The sequence below is a fragment of the Stegodyphus dumicola genome, chromosome 6 (assembly GCF_044657685.1).
Source record: "Stegodyphus dumicola isolate Sdum_Otavi_A_Nest chromosome 6, ASM4465768v1".
Lineage (NCBI taxonomy): Eukaryota > Metazoa > Arthropoda > Arachnida > Araneae > Eresidae > Stegodyphus > Stegodyphus dumicola.
Window position 1 is genome coordinate 9,615,112 of NC_140773.1, and position 25,724 is coordinate 9,640,835.

A 25,724-nucleotide genomic window follows, 5' to 3' on the forward strand; every position below is an offset into this window, starting at 1 on the left:
AACCATGCTATGTAATGAGCTGTAAAAAGTTGGAAGTAATTGCTTTTAAAATAAATAAGTTATCCCAATTCTTGCAACAGTCACATATTCGAAGATCTTATGAGTTTTAAGGTGTATGAGTCCCCTTAAGAAATAGCGCTTTCATTCGTAGGAACAACAGTGAAACAATTTCGAAGTTTTCGAATGGCGACACCCATTTTTTTCCCTGCGCAAAATGATCAGTGCATTAAAAATCCATAAATGGCGTTGGAACGATACCTGTATGACGAAAATGTCCGGTATAAAACATTTGCAAAGAAGAAGTGTATTGTAAAGGAAGAATAACAACACTAGCGATGAGAGTGGGGAAAAACTTTTATTGGAATTACAACGTTTCAAGGTAGAGCCAAGTCCCATAACTTTCTAATTTCGTGGCCAATGCGATTCCCCAGCTTAACTCCGACGGATTTCTAGTTCTGAGGTTACCTGAAATCAAAGATGTATACATCAAATACATGAGATTTGTCAGAACTTAAAGATGCCATAAAACGTGAATTTGTACAGATTCCTTCTGCGATGTTACGTTCGCCAAAGATGCCAACAATCTCCCGCATGCAGTGCGTTATCATCTGAGAAGGTGGATTTATTTTGGTGGATATTTTAGATTTCAGGTAACCCCACAACTAGAAATCCATCAGCGTGTGGTCGGAGGATTGCGGTGGCTACGAAACAGCAAAGCAACAGGAGATGTCTTTATCTTGAAACTTTTTACAACAAATTCCAACAAAAGTTCCCCCCTCCCTCTCTTCTCTTATGCTGCCGTTGGTTCTTTATAATGCCTTGCTTTCCAAATGATTTATACCGGTAATTTTTGTCATACGTTAGAAAATACCTTACAAGTTCATACATCGCGAAAGTTCTCTTATGAACATCCTATATAAGATGCGTCAGCTTTCATATAATATTCTCACACCCAAAATACAACAGACCTCAGTACATATCAGACGGCGCACCACGTTTTCCTTAACCCCTTGGGTACGGATTTATTTGAGAAAATATTTGTATGTGGAACGGATATAATTTTTGGTTGCTTCGAGTAGAATGCAAAAGCCGTACATTTTACGTAAGAATTTATTTATTTCTAAAATATTGGTGACATATGTAGTATCAAGATGTCTTCAAGTAATTAGAATTGCAAAATAAAAAAATTAACAACAACAAAATAAAACTAAATGAAATAAATTCAAGCTATAAGGGAAAAAAACAATTACTAATAATTATACAGAGTGTGATATTTTTCGAAGCAAGTAAGTAAATGCAATGTTACTTTGCATTGTTTGCACTGCCACGTATTCTCTTTCCTAATATGCTGCTTATAACAAACGCGGCACCTTTATCCAGGATGTTGCTTGGACTTAGTTGACGGAATGTTCTCAGGAAAGTGTGCGCAATTTTTCGCTGCCAAACGAAATGGTTTTGTATTGCTACTTGACGGGCGTCCACGACGTTTATAATTTGGCAATGACAATTGCTCCAGCAATTCTTCGGCAATAGCTAAACGAAAGGATATACAACATAAGCATTATAAAAGGCCATATCTGATGCCGGTTTTATAATATTTTCGCTATCGCCACCTTCATTTTTTCTCCTTTATCCTGTATTTATCAAATCAGCATTTGAATATTTCGTTCTAACCAGTTCACCGTTTGCCCCGAGAGAAATACGTTCACAAAAAAGGCATCGTCATCCGTTAGCGTCGGCAGACTCTCGTCGGGGTGAAATTTGGTCTGAACCGTAACCCCCGAGACACATACGACGCAGCGACGTTTTTCCAACCCCCACAGAATGAGTCGAAAATCAAAAGGGGTGATTGATGGGTTACTTATCTTCTCAGCGGTGTTGCATTAGGATCACAGCGGGGCTGTTTCAGGAAAGTAAAGGATGGGGACACTTTCTTCGACTAGCTACCCCCTCAACATATCTTATGGGATCCACAACGGCTTTCTCCTTTTCTATTAACGGACAAAGGGATTTGAATGCTATCCTTTCAATTCTTAACGATTCAATTCTTCTCTTTTGTTACAGGCCATCAAGAAAACAATAAAACAAAATTCAAGGATATTTCAAATACTAGCTAATGCCCTTATTTTTACGTTATACAAAGCTTTTTCTTGACAATTAAAAATTACATTTACATTGCAATAGATTTGGGGTTAGGTGCAGGAAATGGAAGTGGGGTGGGTGCAAAGGGAAAAATATCTGCTCTAAGGATTACACCAGTCTTTGTGTTTTATGTTGCTTCTTAGGGGGTCGTTATTCACCATCCTTCAGTGTGACAGGTACGCTGTTCAATCTGATTTGAACAGAACTTCTAAATAGGCTTTCACAGGTGGTGAAAGGGGGAAAGAAATATTCTGAACCCAGTTTTAGACACAAAAAGTTTACCTTTGGATGCGAAAAATGGCACGAAATGTTTACGATTTTCCTAACGGCGAACTGGCTAAGTATGTGAATCATCCGCTCTTAGGGAAAACAAGTGAATGACGTCTCTCAGACGTCAAATGTACCCAAGAGTTTAATTTTTGGTTTGACGTCTTAGACGCGTCATCCGCTCCTAGGTGAGAAAAAGTGAATGACGTGTCTCGGACGTCAAATGTACCCAAGGGGTTAATGAGGTGCCATTTTATTTCTTTGCTCAACAGGAATGGTGACTGTTGACAATCATGGTTCTGCAGTTTACTAGTAAACAAATGAAAACATTTTGACATGGAAGTCACCAGAAATAAGCAAAAAATTTACTTTTGCTGACTGCAATTTCGATAGAGCTCAACCTAACTTTCATGGAGTTTTGTTGCTACGATAAACGTAATGGGTACCTCAAATTTAAATGGCAATGCTTTGGTGCGAAAAAAAAAAGCGTGGAACTCAGGACATGTTTTTTTCACGCTTTGAATAGGAACAGAGTGGAAATCATGTCATTTATAAGATTTGTATCCACGAAAGTTTCGGAATTTTTTGAGAAATCTAAAGTGAAGGACAAATAATTGCGAGATATAATTTTGGCCTTTGCTTAACAAATGATGTTGTTCCTATTCCAACAATGACATGCTAATGAGAATCGTTTCCCTTCCTTCTATTTGATATACCAGATATGTTCCTTTATCCTGAATTTTAAAGATTGGGAATTTTTGCAGTTAAGAGCTTGCTTCTTTTATTATTTTGAATTTAAACTTTTTTTTTTTTTTTTTTTTTTTTTTAGTCCAAAGGGATTTGAATCCCGAAGGACTATTAGTTTCGTTTTGGCATTTTGCGTGGGACTCATAAATGTCGGTTCACTTTTCAAACTGTTGCCACAAAATGTTAGAGTCCTGCATTATATTTGAAGAAATTAAATAATGAAAAATCTGCATAAATGTATGAATATTTCTCGTATTGTGATAAAACAACGGTACATAGAGTTATCGAATTTTGAATAACGTAATCCTCCAACGAATATGAGCATGTGGAAGACCAAATTTGAAATTTGAAATTTGTTATATGATCGATTTCCTATTTTTTAAAACTTTGACGAATTTTTGATTAACAAACTCAAGGATTTCAAAGCGAGCAATGGCAACGTTGTGCAGAAAAAACATTTTTATCTCCAGCGCGTGAGTCTCTCTATCGGAAATTCTAAAGATAGGCTCGTTTTAAAACTATTTTGCGATATTGCTGTTGCACTGGATCTTATGGTTTAAGTGCGAGGAACATGATATTTAATAAAGAAACGTAACACACAAAATGTTAAAAAACGCCCCTTTGGACGTAATTTATTTAACATTCATTTACATTATTCTTAATACACGGTGAACATGAACCCCTAGTGGCCTATCAGCTCAAAAAATCGAAATAAAATTTCAGATATTATTGTCTGAAGGTATGCACTCGAGATTGTGATAATTTAATATTCATTTACGTTATTCCGAGTACATAGTAGACATAAAAGAACTTCCCCGATATATGAACCCCTAGTGGTCTATCAGCTCAAAAATCGAAATGAAATTTCACATATTGTTGTCTGAAGGTATGCACTCGTGAGATTGTGATGATTTAAGGGGGCTCATACACCTTAAACCCCTTATCATCTTCGAATATGTGACAGTTACAAGAATTGATATATTTCACCAATTTTAAAAGCAATTACTTCCAACGTTTTACAGCTGACTAAATAATTTAGCTGCTTTGGAAACTAGTTACCAGAAAGTAAAATCTGAAACATTTCAGATTTTTTTTTTTTTTTTTTTTTTTTTTTTATGTTTCACTTTGTAATTTGAAGTTTTCAGGTGACAAGTGTTCTTTCTTTCCATTTAATTTTCTGATTCGAAAGGGATCTGAGCACAATCAAAGCATTATCACAGCATGCAGCCATTAGAACTTTAAAACGAGTTCTATTTTGTGTATTTTAATAACAATTTTACACCCAATCCTTTTTTATGAAATCTAATATGCATAAGTATCGCTACCCCAAAACCCAAAAATTAAATATTATTCTTTTTTCACAGGTGGCATCTCCAACAGATCTCCTGCACGCAGTCATAGCACTCTATAACACCTGTTTGCCAGACGTAACAGTGCAATCTCTGTACAGAACCGTTTGCGCAGAAGGAACCAAAACTTTACTTTTGCTTCGTGACACTTCCGGTAAGTTAATACTTTGAATGTGCAGGAACTCAGTGAACGAAAAGTTGCTCTTCAGAAGCAACTTTTCGTAACCACGTTTAATTTTATGCTCGACAAGTTAGAAACTTTCAGAAGCATTTGCTGTTTCAAACAAAATTTCTCAAGCGCATTCTTCTTTTCTTCCTGATCAACAACTTCACACTCCGTAGTGTCAAAATGAAATTGTGTTAACGTTGCAAAGTAATCCGAAGAGGTTTGAGTAATTAAAGCGTTAAATTCTGAAAGTTTCCCACTGTCTTAACTAGCAACTTCTAAATTCTGTAAACTATTTCAGGCTTGGGTAACCTTTTTGGGCTGTGAGTCAAAATCAGCTAAAATGTGTGCATTAAAAAGACGCTTCGGCTCAATGTTATTTTTATTTTAGAACAGTCTTTCTTGGTGAATAATAAGACACATTTTATAGAGAAATTTTAGTTTCCTTTTCAACATCAATGGCTTCTCTGATCTTGAACATGTGACGTCAGTTTAGTCAGGCCTGTTGTTTTAGTCATCATAAGATGAATACAAGCACCTGAATTTTCGGTAATTAAGCTGCTCCTGCAGTTACTTAAAATGCATTTCATGAATGCATTTATATGCTCACATTGATAATTGAACCGAATTGGGACCAAATGGCAAAGCCAGTTTTATGGATTACAGATTATCGTTGCCAGATTAATCGATTTCTGCTGGAAATTATGTTACAGTTCTTTTAAATATAAAAATGCATTACTGGAACTTTGTAATCAAACAGAAAGGTTATTGTTACTATTTATTTTTGGTTTATTTTTTTATGTATTCTTCAAATGCTCATTTCATATTTATGTTTCATTAGCCCAAAAGGGACGTTAAATAAACTAAAATGGCTGCGTAACAAAGTACACTCTGCACAAAAAAAACGAGGGGGGGGGCAGTTTTATAGCTCCCGTTCTGCTGGGCTGATTGACGAAATCTAATTTGCATTTTTCGTGTCCCGAAACCGAGACTTAGAACATATATTAAGATTTATATATCGCATTGTTCTAACATATGTATTTTAAAGCAAAACTCTAACTTTTTCTGGAATGGCAGACCGATTTTTTTCCATATTTCTATTGTACGATTCGAACTACGCCAAACATTAAATTTTGTAAACTTTGTCTAGAAATTTAAATATTTATCTTGGAGTACATTTTGCGCAAAGAAAAATTCACTTGTCGAAATTTTAATTTATAATAATGTGTTTTCCTTTCCCTTTTTTTCCCCCATTGTGCACGAACGTAAAAAATGGCGCATTTTTTATTGTTTTAATTAATTTTAACAAAGCGCGTAAAACACATTTTTTTAAACATACAAACTCCCCATGCATCACATATGTACAACACGGGGTTTACAGAAGTAAATTAGCTAAAACATTAAAAGTTACATGCATAAATAAAACGAACAAAAGCAGAGAACAGCAGTTTGGACTTCACAAAAACAGATAAGTTCACTGGCCAAGTCACTTCGAATATTTTCAAATTGTTCTGCAAGCATAATCTAGGGCCATCAGATGTAGGGCATGAGAAAATCAAATGTTCCACGTCCTGGGGTACTCTTTTTGAATATTCACATAAGTTGTTTGATCTTGCATTAAAATGAAACGGGTAATTTCAAATTTGCCTGCCCTTCTACCTTATACCTACATTTGCCTACCTTTGCCTTTACTTATACAAATATGCCTAATTTCAAAACGCGACAATATACATATATATCACGTATATTTTTAAAAATTCGGAATTTTGAAAAAATCTAATATTTTGCAGGCATACCTAAAGGAACATCTATTTTAAAGCTGATGGTGAACATTTTATAGATTATCATTTAAAAATGTTTTCGAAAAATTTATAAAAATTACAAAATTATACAAATTTTAAAAACAATTCAGCACATATCTGCCAGTTTTGTTTGGACTGAACCTCCATTTCGATTTGTGGAACAATGAATCAAATAACTTTAATAAAAATCTGATGTGTACACCACATGACTTTTTTGTACGGAATATTAAATTATACGCATTTTTCTTCCATTTCGTTTAAACTTATTGTATTGAATTAAATCTACTTCGCCGACAGCGCATAAACCACAATAGAATAAATGCATTCTTTAAAATTCATTCTAGTATTTGTTTACCATAGCGACACTGGCGCTAGATTCACTTAACAGTATTATATTTTGTTCATATTATAACTCATAATGCACAAAATTTATATCATTTTAAGAATAGAATTGTCTAATCGTTGTCACATGTTCTATTCAAATACTATAATAAAGCTACAATGATGTATAAAAGGAATTAAGAAAACAAAACTAAAAAGAAACAGTTTTTCACAAACGATTGAGTATTTCTCATTCAATTAATTCGGTTCTTCCCGAGAAGGCAAAAATACATAAAAACTCAAAATATCTATATTAAAAATTTCGAAGTAAATCTTAAACACTTATTTCCTCGAAAAAATTCCAGAAAGTATTAAGCATGATTTAATTGGCAACAATAAATGAAGGCGTTATAGGCGTTATTTTTGTGTTGCGAAGCTAAGTCTCTCTAGTTGGCAAGAAATCCACTAGTCTGCAGTTTCAAATGTAAACAAACAATGGCCGCCATAAAAAAAGGCTTAGCGGCACTTAAACAATTTTAAAACTGTTGATAATTCTAAACATATTGCATACAGATTTACTAAAGGCATAAAAACCTTAACCGGAAGATAAAAACAACATAATTCAATCATTTTTAAAGCAAAAAATGTACAATTTACAAACATATAAGAGTAAAGAAACTGAGATCACTGAGCCTGGTAACAGAGTGGAAATATATATAAATATATTTATATACGTTTGGTGCGGCCGATTGCAACCAAATTACGAGGTGCACATCTACATGTTATAGGAGTCCTATATACAAAATTTCAACGTTCTGAGGTTACTCGTTTTTGAGTTATGCGAGATACGTACGTACATACGTTCGTACAGACGCCATGAAAAATTATTTTCAGAATTCATTTTAAAGCAGTTTTATAATTTTTTTGGGGAGGAAGCGAGTCTTTTATTCTGTCCTTATGTACAGATATCACGCAAAAACATCGTCAAATTGCATTCGATAGCGGTCAAAATGGATATTTTTGTTGAAATATGCTGCCTGAAACTTTTCGCGATTACAATACTTCCTTTTTACTTCGTACAAGGAAGTAAAAAAAGATGTATTACTAAATGTATGCCAAATTCAGTAATATCGAAAAACTAAAACTTTAAGAGCTAATTTTTTAAAACACCTACTCGTGTTATTTTTACAAAACATAGAGCTTGACACAATTTGAGTCGTAGAATCGAAATATCGAAATGAAATAGGCGTGTCATTTCAGAAAAAAGTCCATTTTTGTGTCAGAATACCTATGCTAGAACAATGCTATATATAAAGCTGATATGTAGTCCAAGTCGCGTTTTCGGGACATGAAAAACGCAAGTTAAATTCCTTCAGTCACTTGAATAGGACAACCCCGTTTTTTTTTTTTTTTTTTTTTCTTTGTGCAAGGTATACATAATGTATGGTATTCGAGACACAGTTTATTAGTTTAACAATAACGCAATTTTCTTCTGAATAGATTATATATTAAAAATATTTTTAATTAGATCAGTTCGATAGTATATTCTTAAAAATAAAATAAAGGCTGAAATTTATTAAAAGGAAAATCTGTTGCTTTTAAAACTGCTGAACTGATTAAGAGATAACAGACTGATTGAATTTGAAAGAGAAATTAAGGATTTTAATCATGCTTAGTCAAATGACAATGGTTTGAGAACTGACTATATGCAGGGTTGCATGTAAAATATGCCATCATCAGTAATACTTTGCCATGTGGATGATGAATACATGGTAGCGTAACAGCCCAAATTATTTGAGACTTCCCTAAAGATGTTTTGACATCAGTAAATTCATATGTATGATATTGTTGCGTTTTTTTTCTTTTCTGACACCAGTTATTACGTAATTTTCTTCCTTCACTTTCGTAACGGGGTTCGTAGACTTGGAGTGAATAACGACGACACTTGATGAAGTATCAAAACACACTTTATTAGTCAGTATTCTCAGGACAGCTCCAAAACACGCTTTACAGTCGTAGATGAACTACTATAAACACGCTGGAACAATCAGCGACACAGCCTTCACACTGTCAGGCAATAGCGGTGGAGACAGCTTCCTGCAAAGCACCAGAGTGCAGCTCCTGACTCTGCTCTGTCGTTCTCGGAACTCCACATACTCTCGAGACTCTCTACGCTACAACTCGCGATGCACTCCACGACACACGAGCACAGCTCCCGACTCTTAGGTTCAGTCGTTCCTGGAGCTCAACAAGCTCTCTCGACGATGCACTAACCGCGATTCACTAAGAGACTCTTTCGGTGCACTCGACGACCCACTCGGCATTCGGTGCCCGGCTGACAACTCGATCCACTCCGCAGGGACTGACTTGCTAGACGAGACACATTCTCAATACTACTAACTGGCTGCGGACCAGCAGGGTTTATATAGCTTTCGGCTTGTATTCGAGAACATTCTGGGCTAAACCGGTAAGAATTCGTTCCAGAAGCTTCTCCAACCGCCCATGGTATATCGCCACTTTTGTCGCCAAATGTGGCAACCCTGCCTTCCTTTGCCATTTTACGGCAACCCTAAAACTGCTTTGCGGGGAAGCCATCTCACCGCGGCTTAACATTTCGTAACAATATCAATGAAGTTTAGCTCTCTCCAAGTAAAAGAATAATGTTATTGCAGGAGCATTTCATATGCAAAACTAAAAATAAATTATAACATAGTTATATAATAGCCATATATGAAAGGTATTTTATGCCACGTACTAAGAGTTTTTTATACATTTAATAAATTATTTGTTTAACTAATTACATAATAAGCATTAAGGGAACTAATTATATGAAGATCAGAATGATGAAATGAGAATGAACTTAGAAGCTGATGCTTTGCCCGCTCTTATATAATTTCCCCCTGGCCCCGAGAAATTTCTAGTACTTTTCCAAATTACTGGAAGGCGTATGAAGGCCGGATACGGTTACAGTTGCATAGATGATCAACTACATTTATTCAATTACAATACTCATTACAGGTATACAAAGACCGAACCCAAATGTCGCCAACTGATTGCCAAGTTTGGCGATTGTTGGAGATTTCTCACCAAATTTGGCGACAAAAATTAGTCGCCAAAACCGTGGCCAGCTTAATAATATCTCGCTAATTTAGCAAGATAGCCGTTTACTTAATGTTAAATGGTTTTTCCCCTGTGTTCCTCCTTTTCCGGCAAAGCTTCACTTCTTTAGATTTTCATGTTTAGATTTTCATGATTTTCATGTTACATTATACAAAAGAATACAATTTTGCATATAATTTTACTAAAATTGTTTACATATGTGCAAACTTCGTAATAACTAAAAGTTAAAAATACATTCATAGGATCAAAATATATAAATACATTAGCAGAGTTAAAGAAGATGCTGTTTAGAACATGTTTCAATTTTGAGGTATATTTTTTTATTTGCAGGCTTCTCTTCAAGACAGCTTAATAAATTCAATAATGTAAACCATATGTAAAGAATAGAAATTTTATATTTTATGTATATAAGGGAACAACCGAAAACATAAAAGAATAGCAATAACATATTTCAAATAACACAAACGCATTCTTTATTGAAATGAATCTAGTTACGATATTCTGAGTCGTTCGGTTTCTTTCTGAATTTAAAATTAGTTTTATTTCCAGCATTTTGTGTATCTCCGTGAGTATATTGTGTAGGTTAAAAAAACAAAGGAATTCTGAAAATTATTTATGTGTTATGCAATACTTTTCCCCGGTATATTTTAAATTTAATTTTCCATATTCGTATTCAAATAAACTCGTACAAACTTTAAATAACTGAGTTTTATAATCTTCAATTTAAAGTTGATAAATTTTTAAATAAATAGAGCTTACCCTTCTTTCCTACGTCAATGCATAAATTAGATTAGAATAAATTGCATAAATTAGATTAGAATAAATGCTCTGGTTATAGATAAATATTTATTTAAATCATCTGATAAAACCTGCAGATAATTTCTAAAGCATATTATTCAGCAAATAAAAACTAATTTTTCTCTGAAAGTTGGTAAACCTAAATAATTATCACTCATTTTAATAAGATCTTAAGAATAAGATGAACATGAAAAGTGAAAATTTTATTTCGGAGAAAATTCTAGGGATTATTTTCAGGATTTTTAAGACATAGATTCCAGATATATTAAAAAAACTCTAAAATTTTATATCTTCTTTTTTTTTTCTGATTCTTATTATAATTATTGTTTTATGTTTTGTATTTGAATAATTTTAATATTTCGCAAGATTCTTTTCCGGAATTTAGAAATGGATATGCATATAAAACACTAGTCATTTAAATGAAAATCTTGATAGAATTCATCACAAATGAGAATATGAAGTACTTATGTACTTCACTGTCGGTTATTCTGACAAATAAAAATTGTCGCCAAGCAGTGCGAGATACCGCCAAAAATGATTAAGCGTGAATCACTCATATGCTCTTTGTTTTCGTTTATGTAATTCCAATGAATTCGCGATAAGCAGACGTAGAAATATTAAACTCTCTTCTCTTTTCAATACGTAATAGTTTCAGATTATTGGAAGATCGAAAAACTAATGAATTAAGAGGTTAAATGTTTTCAAGTAAGTCACCGATATAGTTTTATATATGTCAATGGATGTGTATTCCAAACATTGAAAAACCTCCAAAATGGCGAAAAATATGACGAAAAAAATACCACTTTTAGATTTTGATGATTGGAGAATGTTGAAGGAATATCTTTTCACAAACTGCCGAAATCTTTTGGCTAATTTTAAGAGAACTAAATTTTTAAAAAAATATTAAAGAATCAACAAGCAGCAGAAAATTTATTTATTTCGTGTTTTCTGAATTACAATCCTTGTTCTTTAACGAAAAGTTCTATTGCTCTCTTTAATGGTGTTGGTGTGTATTTAATTATGGCAAAGCACACTAGGGCTATCTGCCTAAGGGGAAGGATGCCTTCGTGGAGGTCTTTCTAAGGGAAACTGGCTCGTATACACGTTACACATGGGGAAAACCACGGAAACACCCATGCAGCCAGCCCGTTCGCGGGATTCGAACCTCGGACCGAACTACCAGTGTTCAGCGACTTTACCGCTCGGCCGCTGGTGGGCTGCTCTCTTTGATGATTATACTATCAGTATTTTAGCTCAATATTATATACAGCAAAAGCCTGTGGTATCGCCAACCAATACCTCCGTTAAACACCAGGCGTCCCCGTCCTCCGTCACCTGTCACCTGTAATTGTTGGAAATTACTCTCAACTGTCTCAACAAAAACATAAGGATATATGCATGCATTATAAGGCCAATTCTGTGCTACGCATCTACAGCCTGTGCGTTACCCTCAAAAACGAACTTCAGGTAGTATAGAATAAGATTCTGAGAAGAATTCTAAATGCTCATTTTCTGATTAACAACAAACTGATCCATGGCGACTTGAAAATCGACCCTATATTGGGCCAACTTAATAAGTGTTTCTTCAAAACTGAAACTTCAAACACTTCAAGCTTCAAACTTAATAAATTGATGCTGCAAATTCTTCAGAATTTCTATATTACTAAATCATTCTAGACGATAATTTGATCAGACTATTTGCAACTTCGTAACCTACAGGTAGCTTTGATTGCCAAAGTTTACTTGTTTTCATGTACGGTATGACGTTTGCCTCTCGTCGCTTTCCATTAGACTGGCACGTATACAGTAAATGAAACAATGGTTTCCCTACTTTTACCTCACTTTCTGGACCGTTCCTGGAGTTTCACCTGTGGCTTAAATTTCTTATTTAGCTTATTAAGACCCCTAAGCTACATAAGCAACTCCATCATCGGTATCAGTGTCTCCTTACTCGGCTCGTTGAGCTCTGTACTTTTATTCTTACATATTGGTAAATTATGCACTTTTATTTTAAAAGTGATTGAATTATATTGTTCGTATGTTTATACCTTTAGTTAATTCGCCGGCAATAGTTGCAGAATTCATTTGTTTACATTTGACACTCTTAGTAGAATAGTGCGTTAAGTCATCTGGTGCACTAACTTGAGTGACTTTTTGCCCAGTGGAACCAAATTTAACTTTCAATTTTGTGCACCAAAACTTTTGTCTTTCTGCCCGTTTGCTTATTTTGCTTGTTTTTGCGTACAAAACTCTAGTTTTAATTGTAAAAATCGTGTTTTTAAGGGGTCGGTGGACTTTAAATTTAGTTTCTTAAGATATTGTGTTTTCAATAAGAAATTTTATGCATATACATATTATAACATCAGTTTATAAAATATATGTTCAAAATTTCAATTTATTTTAAATTAAAAAATTTTAAAACAAATAATTATTTTAATTAAAGATTTAAAATGCTCCTTGCGCGCTAATTTTCAATATTTTTTTCTAATTTTTCCTTTTAGTTAGTTGTAAAGACTTTACAAAAGTTTTTGTGTATCCGATATTGAATAGGGTGGATCATAAATTTTTAGAAAAGATTTTTGTGAACGTAAACCCAGTTTTCGGAAAAAAGTCACCTTTTGTTTAAACATTATCACAAGTTTAAACTTCTTTATAACCTCATATTCAAAAACGCATACACAGATCTACTGTAACATATAGCAAAATAGTTTTCTCTAAATATCATTCATTTTTAACTAAAAATGAGACGGAGCATTTTCAAGACATACGAACTGCGAAGAAATTTTGTTTTGAGAAAACCGAATTTAAAGTTTTTCTTCCAACTTACCTTTAATACGTGGTCATGAGAAGCAGCAAATTAACTTTCAGTATGAATATGTAACCACTGGATAACATTTTCGTATCATTTAACTATATTTAATCTCATAATATTAAATTTGAGAAAAATAAACATATCGCAAATTGGTATGTGATTCGAAGTTGGAGGTAGAAACAATTTATGCATTATATTTAATGAAACATTTAAAATTCACTCGGATCCTATGTTTTACCTTCATTTGTTACATTTATATTTTTTTAATTCTTTACAATATTTTTTACTATTTCTGTGTTTTTCCAAGCAGGTAAATTTTGCTTTTTAGTTTGGCTCAAGCGATGTTGATCACGCTTTTTTCCAACGAGTAGGAAAAACGAGTTGGCTTCCTCCAGTTTTACGCCTATAGCATATAAACATAACCCAAGTTACGCGAACGGGCTGGCTGCATGGGTGTTTTCGTAGTTTTTACCCATGTGTAACGTGTATACGAGCCAGTTTCCCTTACAAAGTCCTCCACGAAGGCATCCCTCCCTTAAAGCAGATAGCCCTCGAGTGCTTTGCCGTAATCTAATAAACCAAACCAAACCATAACTAAAGTTAAATTCATTAATAGTTGTTAGTACTTGACATTTCTAGCGTTCTTTTAAGAAACTTTGTTTGGTTAAAAACCGCTTTGTTTGGTCAAATATATGAATTGTAACATCAGTAAATAACTGTTGAAATACATTTTTTTACATTTTCTCCAAAATTTAAAGGGCAAAGTTTACGCCATTTACACATTTTAAATGCTTGTAACTTCTTTAAAAATTAGGATATTTAAACTCGCTTTTTTTGCATATGATTTAGTTACGTGTGTGGAATATTATGAGAGTAAAAAAACAAATTCAATATTTTGGTTGATGTTTAGCTATTTTAAAGTCCACCGTCCCCATAACTGTTGGCCTACTAGCGGCCGAGCGGTAAAGTCGCTGAACACTGGTAATTCGGTCCGAGGTTTGAATCCCGCGAACGGGCTGGCTGCATGGGCGTTTTCGTAGTTATCCCATGTGTAACGTATATATGTTACGGTGAAACACCGAAACCTGGAGAATGTCGATTTTCACCGGTGAATGTCAACATTCACATAGTCTCTTGGTGTATGTCCAAAATATTTTCCAAATACTCTTACTTCTGACTTACAACGGTCAATGTCGGCATTCACCGTGTACTAATGGTGAATGTTGAACATATAACAATATTATAATTTCTTCTCCGTCATTCACTCGCGAATAAACGTACTTGAGGCTTGAAATATGAACTTAAGAACATGAGAACCTAAAACATACAATACATTCAAAATGAGAAAGGAAGATAATAGAAGTTAAAAACTTAATTATACAGTGCGTTCTAAATGAGGAAATAAAATAACAGTCATAAAAAACTTACTAAATTATGTGATTCAAATCTTATTTATTGCAACAACTTAAACTATTATGGCACTTTATGACCTCTCTTTTCGACTTTCACCAGAGCATATCTGTGATTGTCGACATACACCGGTGAGGGTCCGAACGAATATATAAGAATGTTGTGAAATATTCGGTCTTTAACCGACGTATTTCGTGAATGTTGATATTCTCCGGTGAAAGTCGACATTCTCCAATTTCGGTCTTTCACGGTAACATATATACATATGTAACGTATGTGTAACGTATATACGCGCCAGTTTCCCTTAGAAAGCCCTCCACGAAGGCATCCCTCCTCTTAGGCAGATAGCTCTAGTGTGCTATGCCGCAATCTCAATAAACCAAACCCCTGAACTGTTTTTGGTAATATAGGTTTTTCTGTACGTTACAATTTTTAATGAAGAATAATTTTTGCCTTGGCACCAAGTGGAAACTGATCGATTGAATGAAATATATCTCTGATGAAATTCGGGTAAAGTTTAAATGAAGAACAAGTAAGTTTAAATGAAGAATAACAAAAAATATGTAGTATTTAATAGGTCGTACAAGGAAGTCATGTGGGGTCCACAGCAGTTTTGTTTCCCTTTAACGAGCATGTTAACTAATGGCTTAACTTTCTTTCAATAAAAGCCACAACGAGAACAAAAGATGCGGCGCATATAATCCTTTGTTAAAGTAAAATTCTTTATTTATGACGAGGTAATCTAGTAGGTTAGGAGCTAATGGTTCGTAAATTTATGCGACAACAACAATAAAATAAAATCGTATCTTTTGTGACTGCATAATTGATAAATGAACATTCTGGCCTTTATGTCAGAAAATTTATGAGAAATGTCTATTCTCCTATTGTAAAATAATCGAGTTAGCTAAAATATATTATTCAGAGGGAAAATATGAAAACTCGTTTTTGTCTACGGCTATCGTCTGGGCTAGACACAGAGAATAATTGATATGACGACTAAGTTTCGGAGCCTTATCCACGCTGGATGTATTATATCGTTTTCAAATATCCATGCGTTACCAAATGTCGCAGCAAGATGTGACATTTGTGAAAAATAAACAGAATCAGAATGAAGCAGCGAATAATATAATAATCGATTTAGAACGGATGTCGCATATGAAATTCGATGAAGTTCCCTGTCAGTTCAACGCTATTTTTCAAAGGCTATTTAATATGCTTCGCTAAACTTTTACATTATTTGCAAAGCAAGAATGTCGGGTAAGAAAAACAAATGTATTGACATTTTGTGATGTGAAAGATTTTATTATCTCCAGGCAAGTCGCAAGCAACTATGCGCATGTTCAGATATCCTGCGAGTTACATATTAAGCTCCTGGAAATCGTATGTTTACATGCTCGTGAACATGGCGTTTTCTTGTACTGTTGTTTTGCTGCCTTTTTTTATTTACCTACTAGCAGCTTCGCTGCCAGCCTTCGTCTGTCTTTGAAATGTACCGGAAAAATGGCTGAAGGGAACACCAAACGTTAAATTTAAAAACTGCGTAGAATTTTACTCTGCAGAACAACTTCATAAAAAAAAGTTATTACGTATAACAAAATTACAATGAAATAAGCAATATCCCTTAATACAAATATTAATTATCCTAATAAATAAATTAACCAAATTCCCTTTGCGAAATCGTAAGAAATCAAATGGTATAAAGGAGGTTAAGAATTTTGTTTCCTAAAAAAATCACTCAAAATATTTCAGTATCTTAAAAACAGTGAAATGAGAAATAAATAACATAAAAAAATACAAAAAAATAAAAAAATTCTGAAACGCAAAGTATAATTAATGATATTTTATGTTATATTTTCAAGAGAAAAAAAATTACAATGAAATAAGCTATATCCCTTAATACAAATATTAATTATCCTAATAAAATATTAACCAACTTTCCGTTGAAGAACAAAAATCATGCAAAACTTTTAAATATGTTACAAACAGTGAAATAAGCAAAAAATAACATGAAAGCAACTCAAAAAACATAAAACTCCGCGCAGAATTTTACCCTACAGAACAACTTTATCAAAAAAATCAATAAAAATGTATTATATACTCGTATATATATATATATATATATGACAATGAAATATGCCAATCTCTTAAAAACAGTGACATAAGAAATACGATAGAAAATTGTTGCCAAACCCGTATTTCTGAAAGAATGAAACTAATTCAAAATGATGCGATTTCATCAAAAATCTATCAACAATAATAAGACAGGAAAACTGTTGCCAAAATCACATTTTTAAAGATGTGAGAAGTGTATTCGGAAGCTTCATTTAAAAAAATTTTTAAAAATACAAAATATTAACATTTTCCCAAAATTCTTTTTGAAAAAGCAGTCGCAAGGATGAACGTTTAACGTGTCCAAAAATCAAATAAAAATAAACTGTACATTTTTAAAAATAAGCTTTTTTAGAAAAAATCCCGTTGAAAAGGTGTTAAGCTCCCTTTGTTAAATAAATTCGTATTGAATCGATTTATTGAAACACGAAATTTATTTTAAGTTCGTAAAATAGCTAAATGCCTACGTTTCATGACAATGTAAAAATGGAGTGTGTGGAGTAAAATATCGCTTTCCTATAGCCCATTATGTCCCAAAATGATTTCGACACAAAACATAAAATAAAAAAAAAATTTTAATTCGAATTTCGAAAACATCGCTTCGAGGTGCACTAGCTCTTGTCTAGATGCACCTATGTACCAAATTTCGTAGCCGTGGGTCTATTAGCTTACGCGCAATGCGAACGAAAGACACACTGACACACACAGACAGACTCTTTCTTTTATTATATGTAGAGATGACACAGGAAATGTTGTAAAACGTTTTGAAGTTTTGCAGCAACGGTGTATGGCCGTGTTTTAACAATGTAAAAGAGAAGATTAAAATAATCTATTACGTTATATTATGTTCCATATTTTCCTACATTTCTTTTCATCTTTTCTCTTGAAATTTAGTTTGATGTTGTAGAGTCATTAGGTTATTTTGATGCAGAAGTCATGAAAAAAGAGCAATGTCCTCGCTGTGACTCAAACCGAGGACCTCTCCAATACTCACCGAGTGTGTTACCGTTACACCAAGAAGGCATGCAGAAAGGAGGAAGAAAATACCTTATATACTCTCCCTTTTAAAGGGCGACTGAGGATCAGGAGACCCAATCGTCTGGTGGAGAAGAATCATTATCCACTACCCTTTAGTTCGGGCGCTACTCTTACGGTCTATTAAGTTATTTTGAAGCAGCAAACGGGAAAAACGAGCAATGCTCTCGATGGGACTCGACCCTGGACCTCTCGGAGACGCGCCGAGTGTACTACCCGTTACACCACGAAAGCATGCTGGAAAGAGGGAGAAAATACCTTAAAGTTTCAAACTGTTTGTATCAGTTAACGCAGTTCTTCTGTAAATGTGACATTACAGACCGTGTTAATTTGCGTTATGCTGAGAATGACTATGCCTTCAAAGAAAAATCTAAAGGATAATATATTTTAAAAAAATGATTTTTTAAATAATTTACATATTTAACAATGTTTCACTTCAGTCTATGTAGCTCTAAGAAATCAAAATTAAAACTAAAGTTTGCAGTAATCCTTTAAATCACCATTTTAATTTGGTTATTTCCTCTGTCTGTTCTAAAAATAGCAATTGCTTGTAATAAATCTCTCTAAAACATCATTTCAAAATTGACAGCAATCATATAACTCTTATGTAATCCTTCAGAAAATAATAATTTTAGAGTTATTTATCAGCCAATCACAGTACATCTAAATTGAAACTAACTTATTTTTATAACCAAGCTTTCTACCTTTGCGCCCTAGGCTTTCATTTTTGCTCTTACTTTTGTCCTTCCAATATCTATCGCTTGCTGCTTAAAATGTACTTCAAACTTTTATCGGTATCAATATGTGCTTCGAAAATAAGAGCTTACAGCAGCTTTTTATTGGCGCTGACTTATTCAAATATTTGTTTAATGAGAAATGAAAAGGAATATTTAAATCGGCCGTGGCTGGGAGCTTCTTTTATCCGCATCAATATCTGTCTTCAATGCGTCTGTTTTTGAATTGACTACGTAAAATTTTGAGATGCAATTTTGAAAACAAACGAAGCAGTAGGTTTGCTAGCAAAGAAAGCTTAAAGCGTCCCAAACTAATCTAAAGAGTTAAGTGAGTATTACAAATTAGAGTTAGAACTTGGCTTTATATATATATTTTTTATCTTACATACTTTTAACTCCAATGTTTCAAAATTATTATATACATATACATAAGATAATAAATTATCACATATATGTATATTTCGTCTTAACCTTTCTTCAGTATTCAATTCTTCTGGATTTGAACCTGAGCCCTATAATATGGTAGCCAGCACAGGTAACCAACACAACGAAGAGGGATGTTAGGTTAGGTTTCTGTGAATATCATAATCCCACGAAGGCTATCTGTTTAAGAGGAGGGATTCTTTCGTGGAAGACTTTTATAAGGCGAACTGGCTCGTATTCACGTTATACATGGGGAAAACCAAACATGCAGCCAGCTTCTTTGCCTGGGATCCAACCCAAGCCAGGTCGAACTACCAGTATACAAAGAGCGGGAATGACTGGAGCTGAATATGAATTACTGATAAAACAAAATGGTTTGAAAAATAATTATTTTTAGCATAATAAAAAACCTAATAAAACAACCCTGCAGCGAATTTTGATGCTTACCATTATTATTCCCATTTCATATAGCTTCGTACAACAAGAAAATGAACAACTTTTTTTATCGAGAATTTGTATTGATAAAAATAAATCATTCTCTGCTCACTTAAGTATTTTGTGTGACTAGTTACTTCTAAGGCTTTGACACACTATGCTGCATATATTCATATTCAATGGTCCTTTTTCGTTTCTTCGGCTTTTTTTATTTATTTTTTTTTTATTTATTTATTTATTTCATGTAAACTTTAGCAAATGCCTGGAAGAAACTTTCCTTTCAGTCAGAGGAGAAAAAAAAAATTCTAACCTCGAAGTAGCTGCAAATCTGAACATCATAGATTTTTCTCATTTTTGTGCCTTTGAACTGTTTTCTTCTTTTGACCTTCGGCACAAAGAACCTTAATCTTTGCCTCTTTTTTATTAACCGGTTGTACTTTTGCAAAACACTTTTACTGTGCTCTTTTTATGCGGAGAAATACCAGGACATAGATAAATTTATTTAGCACGCAATAACGCTCTGTCCGAAAACAGCCCTTGCAGAACTGGGAGGGAAAAAACTGTGAAACCCTCCAAGTTCTGCTTTATGTTTGGTATCTCAGGAAAATACAAAACAGCTAGGCAGAATATTACGGTTTTTACTCCTCCTGAAATAAGTATCACATAAAAAACAAATAAATGAACCTTACGCGAAACTTTCTTCTCTAAAACTGGAACAAGCATGTAATTATAGACCTGTCTTAGTAATAACTGACGACTCCTATTAAATTCAGAAATCATACAAAACAAAGTTTTACCAAGGAATATATTTCTTAGCTCAAATCATGGGCTTAGAAACTGTTGACTCGCTGTTATTTTTGTTGCTGATTTATTAGAATATTTCATTTTTAAATGTTTATATATAAGTCATATATCTATCTATGCTATTTTTATCTTTGTTGAGTTTCGGAACTTTTGTTTATAAAACGTGAGGTTATATAGACTCTGAGTTTTTGTTACAAAATTTAAATGTAATTTTAAATCATTTGAAACACTGTAAACTCACTAGGTTACTTTGAAGCAGGAGTAAATGAAAAATGAACAATACTCTCGCCGAGACTCGAACCAGGATCTCTCGAATACGAGCCGAGTGTGCTAACCATTACACCACGAAGGCATGCAGGAAAGGGGGAGAAAATATTAGGGGACTCAATCGCCAAATCCTGGTGGAGAAGAATCATCATCCACCACCTATCCTGTTCGAGAGCCACTGTAAAGACATTACATTTTTTTTTAAACAAGAGACGTGAAATATGGGCAATGTCCTCGCCGGGACTTGAGCCTTGATATCTCGAATACACGCCGAGTGGGCTAGCGTTACACCACGAAGGCACGCAGAAGGGAGGGACAAAATACGTAATAGTTGAATGTCAAGAACAACCCAACACCGTGGAATACTACTCTCAAAAGAATCAAATCAGCAGTGTGTCCTTCAGCAGGTGGAACGTGTTCTAATTCTACCTTCTAAAACCTTCCTTTGAATACTATCTCCTTTCTACCTCATTTGGATATACGCGAGTTAGAAATTTACATTACGGCAAAAAATTGGTAAACGAGAATATTGAAGAGCACATAAAAGTATCTGGTTAATAAAACTAAACGAAACCTCCCAGTATAAAAACGCATAGCAGCTTTCTGGCAGGACATGTTATAAAGTAAAATAGGATAAATGGTATTTAGGTTAAGTATTTAGGTTCTTTCGCAAACAAACATGAACAAAGATGCAACACATGTTTCTGCAAAATTAGTCTTTTAACCTTTTGAAGACGGGATGACCCATTATAGTGTCCATAGAGTCCTCTCTTTGAAAAGACGGGTTTGTCCACTTTAGTGACCATGTCATTTTTCCCCCATTTTCCAGGCTGAAACGTGGGGTGAAATGTCAAATTTGACGTTCCTGGGGTTTTAACACTTATCTCTTCCAAAGGTCTTCCTTTTGCGACATCGATGCACCCCTCTGAGAATCCATTAAACTACACACAAGAATCTTTGTTGCAAGTAGGAGGTGATTTCTTAAATGGGGGAAAGTATCCGGTTCAAGATTCCCCATCCTTTGGTAGCTTATTTACTGCTCCCAAAGCCCCGGCCTTAAAAGGTTAATTCTCTCCTATTGGAAATCCCTTATAATATGCCCATTGTTTATAGTCTAACTGCAGCTATATATGAGAATTTAGAATTAAATTAATAACTCACCATAGCATGTAAATCAATTTAGTGTATGAGTTGAATTTAAGATAAGGGATTATATTAGCGTCACTTTAGATAATGTTTTTATTACGTACGTATAGTCATACTTAACTATTTAATGCCAAACTTTTCAGCTCCTTAAATATATAAATAATTCGCTTATGGATAATTTAAATGAAATTTCCATGACTTTGATCCATAACTTGAACTTTCATTACGTTTCCATTTCAAGCCTCAAAGAACAAGTTTCTAGCAAGGAAAGCCTCTGTACATAGAATACATCATCATAATAGATCTATGAGGCTCAACCAATGCCGGCTGCGTAAAATAGAATGAATCCCGTCTGACACGTTAGCTACATACGTGTTTTTGGGCTTTCCCCCCATTTGTATCGTAAATATGGGGCATTTTGTCTTAGAAAATCCTCTTCGAAAATATATCTTTCGCTAGGCAGGTACAATCCCAATAGCGGCCGAGTTGTCAAAGACACCTGAATACTGGAAGTTCAATCAGAGTTAAGTTCCTGGCGAACGGCTAGCTGCGCGATTGAAAAAAAAAAGGTCCTTCGCGAAAGCATCTCTCCTCTGAGGCAGATATCCTTCATGTGCTTTGCCGTATTCCAACAGAGAGCTTACCTCTTTCTCTTAGAACTATTATGAGGTCAAGAAATGATATATAGTTAACTCTTTCATGTCGGCCGTCTCCTTAATCTGATATCCAATGGAAAGGAGTACCATTTATTATATTACGAGCAAGCATTGTTAGTGAACATCACCTCTTTAAGATAACCACCTCAACAGACAGCAAAAGTCCCCTGGAACCATGGTTGCTTATCTTGTAGGGTTTCCCTTATTTTGCATAACAAATTTATTTTAAGTTTGGTATCTTTCTTGAACTCCTCAACTTCCCCTCGCATTTTCTCGCCAGGATGTAAATTTAAAGTTAAGTGAAGTGACTATTTAAATGGGTGAATCTCTAAGTTTATTCAGAGCGTGTTTTCGCTAGCCAGCGCAAATTTCGTTGTTGTTTCGCTGTTACGCTAGTAAGCCTCTTGGCCATTTCGAATTATCGTCACGCCGGTAAGGTTTCTGTGATTTAACCTATTATGCGTAATTTAACGTGCTAATCCAGCACGGTTTTATTTTATATTTTGATTTGAATTATATTATACGCTTTAGTTTCACCGCAAGTTGACGGTGCCGTTGCAAAGCAGGAAGATCCTGCCCCCCCTGTTAATTATTTGATTTAAATAAAGGGTTATTTTCACCCTTCTTCTGCGCTGGTAATTTATTCACGCATGCGCGAGAATTCGCCAGGTTCATTGTGGGATCTAATTTAGTTTATGCGAAATAACAGAGACAGATCTTAAACTCTGAGAAACGGATTCCCCGTATCTAACTTTGATTTAATATTGAACCAAAATGGAAGGGTTCATAGCATTTTAACACACAAAGTGTCTCTAGTCTCTGTTAGAAATTTCAATCAAATCGAAGTCTGAAATTACTTGAAAAATGAAAAACCAAATCAAAGGTAGAATTTGCCATTTTTAAAAGCTGTAGCACATCGTGAGAAAAGAAAATAAAAATAGTATACAAAAATGACCATTAGTTTTGAAACATTTTAGTTATCAGTTCATTGACGATACTATTTGAAGATTGAGGTTTCCATATTCGATAATTCTACTTTCATAGAGCAGTTTTTGCCTTGCTACGTTAGGATCTTTGTTGTGCAAATGATTGTGACAAGTATAATTTCTTTCATTTTTAAATCTTATTATTGCCTGAAATTTGTGCTCGGAATTAATTTCTTGTTAAATCAAATTTCTGCATTTGTAACAGAATCATTCGGATGTAAGCAAACTAATTTTTAAACGCCATCTAGTGGCGACGAAATCAAATTACGGCAGTCAAACTTCAGCCGCGATAAGGATAGGTTCTTCAATGTTACAATCTCAGTGACTCGAATGTTAATTCTAAATGTTAGGTGTTCCATTTTGGTGTATGTTCTGTTTTGATGTATGTTTTCTGTGCTCTGTTAATAAATACCCTCAGAGCTAGCCGGCGTTTGTGTTCATGGAAGAACGGTTACGTGTTCATTTTATTTCTAACTGAGGTTTTAGGCTGTAATGTACTTTCAAGTAAGCAAAATGGCGTCTACAAAACTATTTAATAGAGGCTGCCTTCAAGAATCTTGTCTGGGTCAGATGCTGTACTTACGTAGTAGCGGATTCATCCCTTACGCTGTATGCTTATTACGAAACCTGGAAGCAGATTTAACTTGTTGATGTATTATATTTTCTCATTATTCTTCTTCATTTATAAACTTTTTTGTATTAATCAGGAGTATCTATAAGTCTTGAAAAAAGAAAGTTTGTGTCTTTATTTTTTAAATCGTTTATAAAATATTCGAAGTCTTTTTGGTTAAAGGAAGGTATGTCTATAAGAGAGACTTTCTAGGTAAGATGTACTCATTTTTATATGTCTCATAAAAGCAAACCATGAAAGCGGACTAACCCTCCAGATTGATATAAAATTGGATTGAGCTTCTAGTGTCAAGGTCATAGCCACTCGAATAGTCCCTGCGACCGTGCTGTTATATAAGCGTTTTCCCGTGTAACGCAAATACAAGCCAACTTTCTTTAGAAAGTTTTCCATTGAAGTATCCCTGTGATGAGGTAGATATTTTTAACGTGCTGTGCCCATAATCAATTATGTAATTATGCAAATGGAGTGAAATTTTATAAAGTGGAACATTTTTGCATATGAAACTGTCATTACCATTTTCTGTGTTCTGTTTCCAAGAATTATAGAATAAATGTAATGCATCATGGGCTATACATTCACTTTTGCCGAATCAAATGAATTACGAAACATTGATGCAATAATCTGGTATTGTTCTGCAATATGACGTTTAAGCAAAAACATTTGCAGTGAATCTTGAGATTATGGTAACTTGGCGATTTTTTGGCGAAAATTTGGCGACCAACCCTACTATAGCAACCTGCTAATTTTTTGTAGACGCCATTTTGTTTTTACGAAGTAAAGACATGTTTTTTTTTACTCACCATTTTTTGCAACAATTTGCCAGCCGAATTACGCTTATGCTAGAACTTTTATGGAACAAAAGTGCTTAATCATGACGAAGATTAGCTGTGAAATTGTTTCTAAATGCTGAAAGCTAAAATCACCATCGAAATTTTCCGGAAATTAGTGGAACAAACATGCACAGAAATTTGTTTTTACAGGGCAAATTTGTAACTCTGTACTTCTCAAATTATTGCTAAAGTCCTAGCTAGTAACCTTTATCGCCTTACCAAAATGTCGTCAAACTACCTGTTACCATATTCCAAAGATTAGCCAAATTTGCTAAATGTAGTTCATAAATTTGTAATAGTTCAAACTAAGGTTACTGGCAATACATTACATCAGTAATAAAATATGAAATTATTCTTGTTCGATATTCGATTTTCATAAAATAAAAATTTACCTTGTAAAAATATTTAAGTTAAACTACAAGTTCTTAAAATTTTTTTCTTCAGCCTTCATTTGTTATTGAAATAAATAATTAGAAAATTTATAAAATGTGTGACAGTTCTGGGAATTATATATTAATTTAAAATATGATATTTGATGTCATAAAATGCGAAACATGGAACTCCTCTAATATTCATTGTGCTTAACTATTTTAATCATTTCTATTTCTGTTTTAATGTCTACGTATAAAACTCCTTCCTTATCAAAGCCCACCAGCGGCCGAGCGGTAAAGACGCTGAACACTGGTAGTTCGGTCTGAGGTTCGAATCCCGCGAACGGACTGGCTGCATGGGCG

General features: G+C 34.0%; 1 protein-coding gene across 1 annotated transcript in view; it reads left to right on the forward strand.

Annotated features, from left to right (window-relative positions):
* Positions 1 to 25,724, forward strand: part of LOC118191343 (uncharacterized) — a 422,216-nt gene that overhangs the window by 259,703 nt on the left and 136,789 nt on the right. The window contains exon 2 of the mRNA XM_085818089.1: positions 4,521 to 4,659. Coding sequence (XP_085674215.1) covers positions 4,521 to 4,659 — 139 coding nt within the window. The remainder of the gene's footprint in view (positions 1 to 4,520; positions 4,660 to 25,724) is intronic.